The sequence below is a fragment of the Rattus norvegicus genome, chromosome 8, assembly GCF_021556685.1.
Source record: "Rattus norvegicus strain SHRSP/BbbUtx chromosome 8, alternate assembly SHRSP_T2T, whole genome shotgun sequence".
Classification (NCBI taxonomy): Eukaryota; Metazoa; Chordata; class Mammalia; order Rodentia; family Muridae; genus Rattus; species Rattus norvegicus.
This window is the reverse complement of record NC_141541.1, coordinates 98,503,073-98,515,801: the sequence shown is the minus strand read 5'-3', so window position 1 is coordinate 98,515,801 and position 12,729 is coordinate 98,503,073. Positions and strand designations below refer to the sequence as shown.

The 12,729-nt window shown below is 45.6% G+C and overlaps 1 protein-coding gene across 5 annotated transcripts in view; it reads right to left on the bottom strand.

Annotated features, from left to right (window-relative positions):
- Nucleotides 1-4,458, bottom strand: part of Adamts7 (ADAM metallopeptidase with thrombospondin type 1 motif, 7) — a 39,863-nt gene extending 35,405 nt beyond the window's left edge. For 2 of the 5 annotated variants that reach the window (NM_001393839.1, NM_001393840.1), the window contains 1 exon segment: nt 2,030-2,409. In NM_001393839.1, coding sequence (NP_001380768.1) covers nt 2,030-2,099 — 70 coding nt within the window. In that variant the 5' untranslated portion in view covers nt 2,100-2,409. 5 annotated transcript variants of the gene reach the window in all.
- Between the last annotated feature and the right edge of the window lie 8,271 nt (nt 4,459-12,729).

Below are 12,729 nucleotides of genomic sequence, written 5' to 3'. Positions count from 1 at the left end.
TTGCAGGTTCAAATACATTCACAGGGGCTGAAATTCCCATGGCATAGCAGCTGGCACCACCCAGTAGGGCGCCAGGGGCTCATGGCAAAGTGTTCTGCCAGCTCAGGTCTGCCTTGAAGTGACTGAGCTCCTGCCCCACGACACACACTCCTGTGATAAAGCACTCCTGTGATAAAGACTCTGCATATCACTCCTAGGTGACAAATCTCACCCCAGAGCTTCTTGCCAGAGAAATGCCAACATTGTACCAACCCTCACCTCACTATCAAGAGCCTAAATTACCATCCAGCCCTTCAAATGACCTGCAGAAGTACATACACACAGGGCTTGCAGAAGAAAATATAACGGGTGTGAAGGGAGGGGGCAGTCATAACCCACTGGGCAACCCCAGAGACCTTGAGAAAAAAATTAATATGAATGTCCCTAAAACCTGAGCCTAGAACATGCTCCTTGATCTTCTATTTAGTGGCAAGAGTCCACACTTAGAAAAAAAAAAAAAAGACAAAGAGGTCCACAGCCTCAGAGTCAGAAATCCTGAGACCAGAAACAGGAGGACCTCACACTACATATCTGGAGGGATTCCAAAGACACACACTCCACCCTGGTGCCTAGGTTAGTGACGGGAGGGTGGCTGGCCTGCTGGCACCCTGGCAACAAATCCAAATAGCGGGGCTCATTGAAGACCAGTAATCCTATGGTGTCTGTCTAACAGGGTAATAAAGACAATGGCCCCTACATGACAGTTACTACCCAGTAATAAGCAACTGATCTTCAGTATTTCGGACCTCATAAAATCCTAAAAGGTGGGCCTCTCCCGACCACACACACCTTCCAAGGACCCAGGCCCCGGGGCTGTTTCTTCTCTCTCTTTCCACTGCCCTCTCTGACAGTTCGCACTAGTTTTTTAACCGGTCTCTATACCCATAGAAGAACTTTTTATACATGCCGGCTGCCTTGCGGTCCCGGTAACACATGATGAGAAATAAGAGTAAGGCTGGCTCCTAGCAGCTACTCACATACGCACATACCCAACCTTCTTCTATGCTACTGTTAGGTGAATCCCAAAATGCTGCTCTCCTCCACCACACCCCTCAGTGGTTTAAATGTTCCTGACATCAGACCCATAGCTACAGTATCTTCACCAGGAAGGCAAATGGTCTAATCCGGCCTAGGGCAGATCTTCCTTGAGGTCCCCCTTGCCCCATCCATATTGGTCCAACTCAAGAGTTCATCTATCTCTCCAGTCCCTTCATCCCTGTCATACCCTTGAATTCCTCACCTGCTGACACTTGACCAGCCCCCATTTAGCCTGGAGCTTCCTAAACACAGGCTCTGGGGTCTCCCACATCCCTGACTCTCACAGTCCCAAACCCGCTGCTCCAGGCTCGCCAGAAGCGCGCTGCAACCCAGGTCGCGGCCAAACAAGAGCCTGGACGCTGGCCAGAGGCTCGTCGGAGGCCGGGCCGGCCGGGCGGGGCTGGGAGAGTTAACCCAGGGCGGAGGAAGAAGCTCCGGCTACCCACTCCCCTCCCTTGAACACTTGGGGGAGGGGGAGGCAGGAAATGCAAAGACGATGGGGACCCGGACCCCCGCGCCGGGCAAGCAGAGAGGAACGGCGGCGGACCCTGGTAGACCTGCGACCTGGCGCGGTCCCCAACAGTGTCCTGGCTAGTTTGCTTTCCAGGAGAGTCACCAGAAGGAGAGTGTGAGAAGCCGTGTCTCTCGCAAATCGTTCAGCCCACTCGGAGGAACGCTGTCCCGGGAGAGATGCACTCAGCACAGCACGCGCGGTGGGGAAGCCGAAGCCCAAAGAGCACAAGCTCACTCCAAGGGCAAGTCCCGGACGCCAGCTGAGTGGACAACTGAAGGATGGCTCCCGGTGAGTGCAGCTTTTCTCAGCTGCCAATCCGACCCCGGCTGATCCCTAATCCCAGGGTAAACCGGTCCCGGCGCGGGGTGCCCAGAGAAGCGGCTGGGATTGCCGAAAGGATGGCAGGGTCAGAAGGGTCCCAGAGGCTCATCTACCCACCTGATGCAGGTCCGAGGACGTGGGGCGCCAGAGCGCACAGGATCAGGAGGAGATTCAGACCACGGTGCATGGCCAGAATGGGGTGGCCGCAGGACGACCCCTTGTGCACGCCTTAGTCTGCGCCTTTGCGCCCTAGCCGGGCCTGGGTCCGACTCAGGACATGGCTGGTTTTAAACTCTTCCCAAGGTCCAGGTCCTGACTCTAGCCGCCGGGCAGCTGCACTCGCTCCTCCGGCAACAAAGACTGCAAGGCCCGCCCCCTCAGCCAGCTGCCCAGGCAAAGAAAGAGAGCGAGAAGCCTAGGGGGAAAAAAAAAAAAAGAAAGAAAGAAAGAAAGAAAAGGAAGGAGGGAGGGAGGGCGGGAGGGGGAACAGGGCGCCCACCCCCGCCCCGCCCGGCGGGCTCCTGCCCCCGCCCCCACCGGCCTCGCCCCGCCCCCGCCAGGCCTCAGAGCCCCGCGGGCGGGCCACCCCTTACGGAGCACGGTCCCCACCCTACAACTCAGGCTCTGGACCGCCTGCAGGGCTACAGACGTCCCCTGGCGGTGGAGCAGGCCCAGGCCATCTGTACCCTCTGAGGTCCCCCCAAAAGATCTGGAGTTCTGCAGTTTCTTGTCACCAATCTGTGTTTCAGATGTTTCGGGGTCCCAGGCAAAGAATGCCTGCCCTTCAGAGAAGGAAACCTGGAAACCCGCAAGAGACCGAGATGGCACAGAGAGGAGGCAGGATCTCCTTGGGGGGCTTCTAGATTTGTGTCCAAAGTCAACCCAGGAAAGAGGCCTAGGCCCTTCTAGACTGGGCAGCGGTTTCTTCCTGGAGATAAGAGTTCTCTGATTCCTTGTCTCCAGATGCTTTCTGCATCTGTTTCCCCTGGAATCAGTACAGAGTTCTGCCAACAGCCTGGAGACTCTGCTGAGTCGAGAAGGGACACTGGCAGCCTGGTGGCCGGCCAACCTTGCCTCATATTCCCAAAACCCTTCTGTCCTTGGTGGCCCTAACCTGTGTCTGGCTTCTACTCCCCTTTAGCCTATACTTCCAGGAGCAGACTCAGGAGAACACACCACACACACACACACACACACACACCCCACACACACACACCACACACCACACACACACACACAACCCCCACACACACACCACACCATGCACACACACACACACCACACACACCCCTCAGTCCCCCCCACGCACACACACCACCCACACACACACACAACCCACACACACACCATACACACACACCACACACACACACCACATACCACACACCACACACACACACCACACACCACACACACGCCACACACCACACACACACACCACACACCACACACACACACAACACACCACACACACACACCACACACACACCACACACACACACACACACCACACCACACACCACACCACACACCACACACACACACCACACCACACACCACACACACACACACCACACACACACACCACACACACACACACCACATACCACACACCACACACACACACCACACACCACACACACGCCACACACCACACACACACACCACACACCACACACCACACACACACACATCACACACACACACCACACACCACACACCACACACACACACATCACACACACACACCACACACCACACACACACACAACACACACACACCACACACCACACACACACCACACACACACACACCACACACATACACACACACACCACATACACACACCACACACACACCACACACACAACACACCACACACACACACCACACACACACACACCACACACATACACACACCCCACCTTCACTAAGCCTGGTTATACCCTGAGAGTGATGTACTTGCACAGCCTAACTTCTCCCCTTGGCCACTCTTTGTGTCCCCCACCAAGGTACACGGGGACCCATACAGCTCCTTGTCAGTCTCATAGTCTCTCTCATACCTAGGAGCTCACTTCTTCTACCTCTCTGCTGTCCGGCTCCCTTACCTCTGGGGAGACTTGTATAATGCATGCCCATCTGCTCTCTTCACAGGCATCCTCAGTGACTCCGTCTTAGTTCCTTTACGTCTTGGAACCACCCGAGGCTGTGACTGCTGTCCACTCACCTTCTGCACCTTTCGTTTTGGTTTCTCTAGTCCCTTGTCATCTTTCTTCTCTCTCTGTCCTTGGCTTCTTCTGGTTCCATCCTCTCTCTCCCTCCACCTCTGACATCTCTGACAGTGGCAGGAACAACTAAGACTACCCCATCTTCCCGAACATCTCCCAGTGCAAAGGTGCCAAAAACTGGCACCTAACTGCTTTCTCTTCCTCTGAATATGTAGAGCAAACATTTTGCACTGCTGGAAAATGATTTCATCAGGACTCTGGGGCCCTCTCTCTCCCTCTTCCCCAAAGGATTCAGTCCCAATATCCTCTTCTGCCATGGTTTCCATGAGTATAAAACAGTCTATTCCTAGTAGACACTGATGCACCCTTCTGAGGATAACTGTCCCTTGTAACTCCTACTGGCTCTGCCCTCTTCTCAACCTTCTCCAGAGGGTTGTTCCTATCAGTTGTCCTTCTGCTCAGCCCCTCATCTACCCTCATACAAATCTCAAAGCCAGAAACCTTTACACTGATTGGCCACTGCATATTGGACATGTTCTCTTCTTAGCAAGCTGTTCACTCCACAAGTGGTAGGCTTCACTGTAGGACCAAGGGATACATCTGTTTAAAAAAAAAAAAAATCAATGAATCCAGACTCTGAAGGAGGTCACCCAACGAGCACGTAGGAAAACGTAGAAATGGAACCAGCCACTGAGAAGCACACTGAAGAAAACAAACTGCAAGAAAACAGAGATCTATTTTCTGTGTGCTAGTCACAGAATGCTGTCATGATTACATATCCACAATGACCAGGTAGTAACAATTGCATGAAAGAGAAAAAGATGGGCAAATGCTTGTCGAACTCTCAGGCCTAACCTTTATGTTACTTCTTTCAGGGAGCCTTTGTAATCCCTTTTCAGGGTTCCAGAACACCATACCATGGCACTAATTACACTAACCAGCCATTGCCTGGAATGGGTCTGCCAGTCCCACCACTGTGAAAGACTAAGGCTGGCTTTTATTGGTCTTCATGAACCTCACACCCAGCATAGCCTTTCCAGGCCAACATAACCTGTTTCCCTTATTTCTTTAGCCAGTCTCCAAAGCCAAACAATAGATTAGAGGTTTGAGGGAAATGCCACATTGACATTTGTATTTTCTTTTTATTTATTATTTATTTGTCTGGATGTTTTGTCTGCATGTATGTGTGTGCTGGTGCCTGGTGCGCAGAAAGGCCAGAAGAGAGTCAGATCCCCTGGAACTGGAGTTACAGATGATTATGAGCCACCATGTGGTTGCTGGGAACTGAATCTGTGACCTCAGCCAGGGCTCTTAACCCCTAAATCATTTATCCAGTTCCTAAAGTTTATATTTTCAAATCCACAGCTATCAACATCTCTGTCCTGTTTCCATCGTGTCCCAGGTCTTAGTTTATATTCTGTCCACATCTTGCTAAGTACCCTCATTGTAAACCTCTTTGGGAACTACACCGAAAACAGTGGTGTTAGTGGCTTTTTAAGAATTGTGTTACAGGGTTGGGGATTTAGCTCAGTGGTAGAGCGCTTGCCTAGCAAGCACAAGGCCCTGGGTTTGGTCCCCAGCTCCAAAAAAAAAGGAAGAATTGTGTTACAATTTTCCTCTTAACCTGCTAGCTATCAGACAATTGAGACTGAACCACTACATTTATTTAACACGCTTTAAAGGCACAACAACTGAGCAGTATTACTCTATCTTAATCCTCTAAGATAATCTGCCTTCCTTCCAGAAATACTTGCATTTTATGGCTTTCTCTACTGCAGCTGTTTTATCAAGGCATCTCCAGGACCCTCTCTCCCCATGGTCCCTACCTTCAACACCAGCCCAGTAACTGGAGGCCCTGCCTACTTCTATTCTCCCCAGAAACTGAATGTAGCCATTTTTATTCAACCAATAGTTTTTTTTTTCAACCAATAGTTTTAAACTGGGAGCGAGGTTTACATAACAAAGGCCGGTGTAAATGAGAATTTGCTTGCCTGGGGACAACCAGATTTGGGGGTTCAGAATTTAGCATTTGTATAAATAGCACCAGACAAACCCCAAACACTTCCCCATTTTTGTCTAAATAAAAAGATTCTTTCTCTTACAATAAAAAATGACATATAACAAATATAAAACAATTGTGAAAACTATTAAGTAGGAATTAAATTTACAATGTCCAGTCTGTTTGGTAAGTTTTTAGTAAAGTACTGTAATATCTATCCTGTCTTGTTGAGTTTTGAGTTCTGTGCCTAAATAATTTTCTATATATAACTTGGATATTACTATATACCTATATATAGCTGATACATATATAACTATATAACTAACAACTTGTATTACTAATTAAAATATAGTTATTAATATATAGGTTAATATATATTAATATATAGGTTAATAACTTATTAATATATAGGTTAATAACTGATATATCCAACAACTTGTATTACAAACCTAAAAACATCTTATTAGATCTAAAAACATCTTTTTAAATCCCAAACTTAAGCTTAATTGTGAGACTACAACTATCTAGTCTTCAACCCCATCAAAGACCTAAGAAGGAATAAATATTCCCCGAGTATGCGGGAAGTGCAGGCAAGTGGTTTCCAAAGCTACAGAAAGGACAGAGACAGTTAGCTGCCTGAACAACACTGGAGCATGATCTTCAACCTTCTGGCCCAGAATATCTGACAGACCTTTCTGTGAAGTAGGAATTAGGAAGCAGTTGCCTACCTTGTCCTTGCAAAAGTCAGCAGCCGACTTTCCTGTGTCCAGTTTGGACAGCATTTTGTATGCAGTTGAGGTAAGGGCATTTTCTTGCACAGCTATATATGAAGCAAACTCTATATGGAGGTTCTTAGATTCTCATCATTGAAATGGAATGGAGGTGTTGCCAGGAGCAGACCTGTCTCATTGCCAAAAAAGGCTTTAATTTAACAAAATGTTTTTTTAAAAAAGATTTATATATTTATTATATTTAAGTACACTATAGCTGTCTTCAGATATACCAGAAGAGGGCATCAGATCTCATTACAGATGGTTGTGAGCCACCATGTGGTTGCTGGGAATTGAACTCAGGACCTCTGGAAGAGCAGTCAGTACTCTTAACCACTGAGCCATCTCTCCAGCCCCCTTAATAAAATATTTTAAATATCATATTCCGTAGATCTTTAATGTTTTTAAAGACCATCTATCTATAATATGTCTGAATTGTTTGTTTCTAGCTATTTACTCTCTGCTCAATCTAGGAAACATATTTTTGTAATTAACTAAACTAGTATCTAACATGACCACGAGTTTGATAGTCTGATGATAATTTGCATTTCATAATAATCATAATAGTTATATCAGCTATCAAGAACTAGAACTTAACATTACATTTTCAAATGAATTGCATAATTACAATACTATAGTATGTTGTAGCAAAATATAATATTAAATTTGTATCAATATACAAAGCTCTATACCACTGTAACCAAATATAACTTAATATGTATCAATATACAAGATCTATACCAATGTTCATTATTGGCTATAAAACTTTTTTGGTTTAAGAGTAGATTCAATTCAATAATCTACCCCCTTTTCTATTATTCCTTTAATATTACTATATTCCCCCCTTTTTCTTTTCAACCCCTCTCCCCATACATAAGAAAGAGTCAATAGAACACAGGACTTTTAGGGTCATGGTTTCATGCGCCAAGTTTGGTGACAGAAACAAAAGTAACTTTTATTCACCTGAAGTAATTGTTGTCTCCCAGGGTTACTGCCTCTGTCTGCTAACCTAGGCCTAGTCCTGGAATCCTCTGGCCTAGGTACAATCTAATCTAGGCTTAGAGTGTTTTCTGCCTCTGAGACTTTTGTCTGAATAAGCTCACTCCTTCCTAGTTCTTTCTGATCTCTGAGTATCTAGTTCAAGTCAGCTGTTCTGGATTAAACTTCTCACCAAGCTGACTGATTCAATCTGGTGTCTCCCTCTTGGTTTCTGAATTGCTCTCTTGGTCTCATGCTAACTATATTTTCAATTAGATATTTTCAATATGCAGATAGACGTTGCATGATTGGCATTCCATTATGGGTGTCCGCCCTCACTCCTACATCCTAAGGAGACTCCTTGGGTTGTTTTCCATCTCCTGCTGTGACTGTGCACTTCACATGAGTTCATGTGTAGATGAAAAGCTTGGTCGAGAATTGCTGGTAAGAGGATGTGTGTTTTTGTTTAGTGTTTTGAGACGGAATTGCGTGTAACCCAAGCATGATGGTTTGAATAGGAATGGCCATCATAGATAGACTCAAGTGTTTGAATGGTTGATCCATCAGGAGTGGCATTATTAGGAGGTGTGGCCTTGTTGGAGGAACTGTGTCACTGTGAAGGTGGGCTTTGAGGTCTCATACATGCTCAAGCTCTGCCCGATGTGGAAGACAGTCTCCTTCCACTGCCTGTGGATCGGAGGTAGAACCCTGAGCACCATGTTGGCCTGCATGCTGCCATGTTTCCCATCAGGAAGATAATAGACTCAAGCCTCTGAAACTGTAAGCCAGCCCCAATTAAATGGTATCTTTTAGAAGAGTTTCCATGTTTGTGATGTGTCTTCACAACAATGGAAACACTGAGACATCAGGCTAGCTTGATGATCTCAAACCCCTGTACCTCCACTTCCTGAATATTAGGGTTACAGACATATTTCATCATGGTCAGATAGATCATAAGCATTCTTTGTCCTTTTATCAAATTTATTTTTATTATATATTAAACATATGTATTAAATACATATTAAACACATATATTAAACACACACACACATATATATGGATAGTTCTTTACCTGCGTGCGTGTCTCTGAAACACATTCACAGTGTCTGTCAAAGCCAGAATAGGAAGGACATTTGATTCCCCAGGATTGGAGTTAAGGATTGATTTGAGCCACTATGAGGATGCTGGGAATCAAAGAGCCCCCAATATTCTTAACTGCTGGATTATTTCTCCAGTCCTGGTTCTATGCATTTCTAACATTGATAGACCGGTATTGATAAATTAAAGATATTGTTTTTGTTGAATCTCTTCCACCCCAGAAAATTGCAAAGAAATTGGAAATGCTCATTCAGTTCCAATTGCTGAACAAAAAATGTCCAAAAAAAAAGGCCCCTACAGGACAGGAAAGAGGCTGAGTAAGAGATGACCTTGAAATCGCTTGAGATGACTTAGCCAGGAACAGGATGTGAGCTGTCTCTGTGGGCCTAACTGGCCATTGTTTTGGAAGCCCTAGAGGCACAGGAATTCTCAATCTATTCCCACTCTGTAAATGGCTACAGCCTTACAAGGCTAAGGGTGCAATCCCATACTGTGAAGGATAATGCCATAGAAACAGCCTTGTCTTCCTATCCACACTGAGATGTTGAAGCCATCAGTTGAATGAGAAAAGAAATGTTCCCTAGACTGGCTTCTGTCTTTTCAGTTGCTGTTTAAGCCTCAAGAATGATGGGTGGCCACTGGGTGGTAGTGGTGCCTTTGATCCCAGAAATCAAGAGGCAGAGGTAGAGGCAGAAGGATCTCTTAAATTGGAGGCCAGCCTGGTCTACAGAGTGAGTTCAAGGGCAGTCAAGGCTACACAGAGAAACCCTGTCTTGAAAGACCAGAAAGAGGAGGAGGAGGAGGAAAAAGAAGAGGAGGAGGAGGAGGAAAAAGAAGAGGAGGAGAAGGAGGAAAAAGAAGAGGAGGAGGAGGAGGAAAAAGAGGAGGAGGAGGAAAAAGAAGAGGAGGAGGAGGAGATGTGTGCATGTGCGTGTGTGTACACACGGACATTTTCTGGGTATATTCCTCTCAACAAAAAGTAAATATTATCTCCTCCTTAGAGGCTTGGAGAGTGGGTGATTTGTCTCATGCCCCATCTTTGATAGTCTTGAAGAGTCTTCCGGTTTCCACTACTGACTTGCCACTTAGAGATCTGCTTCTTGAAGGTTCACCCTTTAAAGCCTTTCACTTTCAGACAGTAAGGTGTGTGGGAGGTGGATCACTTCCTCTTCACTAGCGACCCCTTGATGTCCTGGTACATTGTATAAGTGCCAATAGTCAAGAGCCACGCTGGTTTTCAAGAGGATCTATAGTAATGGCCACTGCGTTATTACCTGAAGTCACATATTGTCCTTGCCTTTTGCCCTCAAACTCTCATCTGTATCTGGTGCACCACTGGGTAGGATCTCTGTAAACTGTTATCTGAGAGAACAACTAGACCTCAGATGGGAAGCCACACACCCTGACAGCAGCAGAGCCTTACGCCAGTACAGCCATAACCAACCGCCTTTGAGACTTCGTCTGCTCCTACTAGTATAGTTCTTGCCTTGGCTCTATTTTTCTTCTTAAGCTAATTTCTTCATTTCCATGCCATTGTTTCAACAGTGGACGAAGCTCCATGGGCTCATGTCTGGAAATAATTTGGAGGCATTTTTATGCTTCTCTGTTGTACTGTTGAATGTTAAGGATAAAGAATGAGTCGAAAGAGCCCAGAAACAACTGTTTCATGGACTGTACTAACTTTTATAATGAAAGTGTTCATTTTGACATTTAAAAGCCATGGTCCTTCCTCATAAGAAGGGATTGGAGAAATGAGTTGCGTAGGCCATTTTTCTTTTCCTTTCTTTTAATCACTAAGTCATTTCACTCCATCGTTTATCCAACAAATACTCATTTGTACTGCCTGCAGTGAGGCTTAAGTGAACAAACATAGCATGAAACTACTTATGAAATTACTCTTTCCAGCATTTAAAATGGAGTTGCTTTTATGGTCTGTGGAAGGGAAGAGTATATCAAAGACGAAATAAACAGTAAAATTTGTAGAGGGAAGCTCATGGATTTTTTTTTTCACTATTAGAGAAAATTGTTTTCAGAGAAAGACAAAAAATATGACTAGAAGACCCTAAAATTCTCTCCATACGTTTTACAGATGCAAAGTCAACAACAACAGCAACAACAACAGCAACAACAACAACAGCAACAGCAACGAAGCCTTCAAAATTCAGGGAGAAGTGGTTTTCCAGCTCGAGGTTCTCGGTCAAATGTGAGAATATAGCATGAGGAGATTTTAAGGCATGGAAAAACTCAAAGTATTTTTTTTCTTACATCCATTCTCAGAAAGCTAAGGGATGACAAACTCTACCAAAATGAAGAAATAAGACAGAAAAGTGAAAAACCAAGGAACTAAGGAGAGGACAATTCAGTGAGGTGAACACCCAGTACTCCAGAGTCAAAGGCCTTCACATTTCTGTGAGTTCGAGGCCAGCCTGAGCTAGTTCTAGGATAACCGGGGCTACACAGAGAAATCTTGTCTTGAAACAAAGAAAAGAGAGAAAGAAAAGGAAGGAAGGAAGGAAGGAAGGAAGGAAGGAAGGAAGGAAGGAAGGAAGGAAGGAAGGAAAAAAGGAATTTCCAGAATAGTAATACTCAAGGCAAATTCAAGAATTATGGCTGTTGAGTGAGCTAAGAGAGCCACAAGTGCAGATTAGAACAGGAAATCAGAGATCTGGGCTGTGGGGTGGGGATCAAAAATGAAAGACAGTGATTATTCGATGTATATAGAAGAGTCCATACAGGGTTCAGCAGGAGCCATCAGGAAGACCTTATGATAGATCTATATTTTTCTCACATGAACTCCATGTTATGATGTAATGCATGGACAACTTAAGTTGTGGTTATGTTCAAGCCCCAGGTATGATTAGCTGACCATCATGGGTGAGATAGTTCAATAAGATGTCCCTCACAGTCTGGGCATTTGAATCTGTGGCCCCTGGTTTGTGACTCTGGTGGGAGGGCTTAAAGAAGTAAGACCTTGATGGAGGAAGGGTGTCGCTGGACAGGCTTTGAAGTTTCACACCCTTTCAAGTTCACTGTCTGTTTCCTGCTTACAGTTGAAGAGGCCTGGTACTTGCTTGCTGCCATGTTTTACTGCCATGATGGTAATAGACTCTTACCCTTCAGGAACCAAAACCCAAAATGAACCCTCATCAGTGCAGTAGGGAAGTAACCTATACAGTGGCACAGGCCTATAATCCAGCACTCAGAGAGAGAAATAATAAGATCAGGAGTTCAAAGCCACCCTTAGATACATAACAAGGTTGAGACCAGACTGGGCTACATGGAACTCTGTCTCAAAATACATACACACAGGGTTGGGGATTTAGCTCAGTGGTAGAGCGCTTGATTAGCAAGCGCAAGGCCCTGGGTTCAGTCCCCAGCTCCGAAAAAAAGAAAAAAAATGCATACACACACATACATACATACATACATACACACACACACACACACACACACACATACATACATACAGAGAGAGAGAGAGAGAGAGAGAGACAGACAGACAGACAGAGACAGAGAGACAGAGACGGAGAGAGACAAAGAGAAATGGAGAGAGAGAGAGAGAGATCTGCTTATGAATGGAGTAGGCCCCTTGGGTAAACTGCTGAAACCTTCTTAGTCTTAAATTCTTTGTTTAAAAGAACAGGGCAAAGAGACACATTAAACAATGCCCCATGACATGTGAAGCTAATGAGATGACGATGATGCATGTGAAAATATTCTGTGACACTCGTTACAGTGCAACC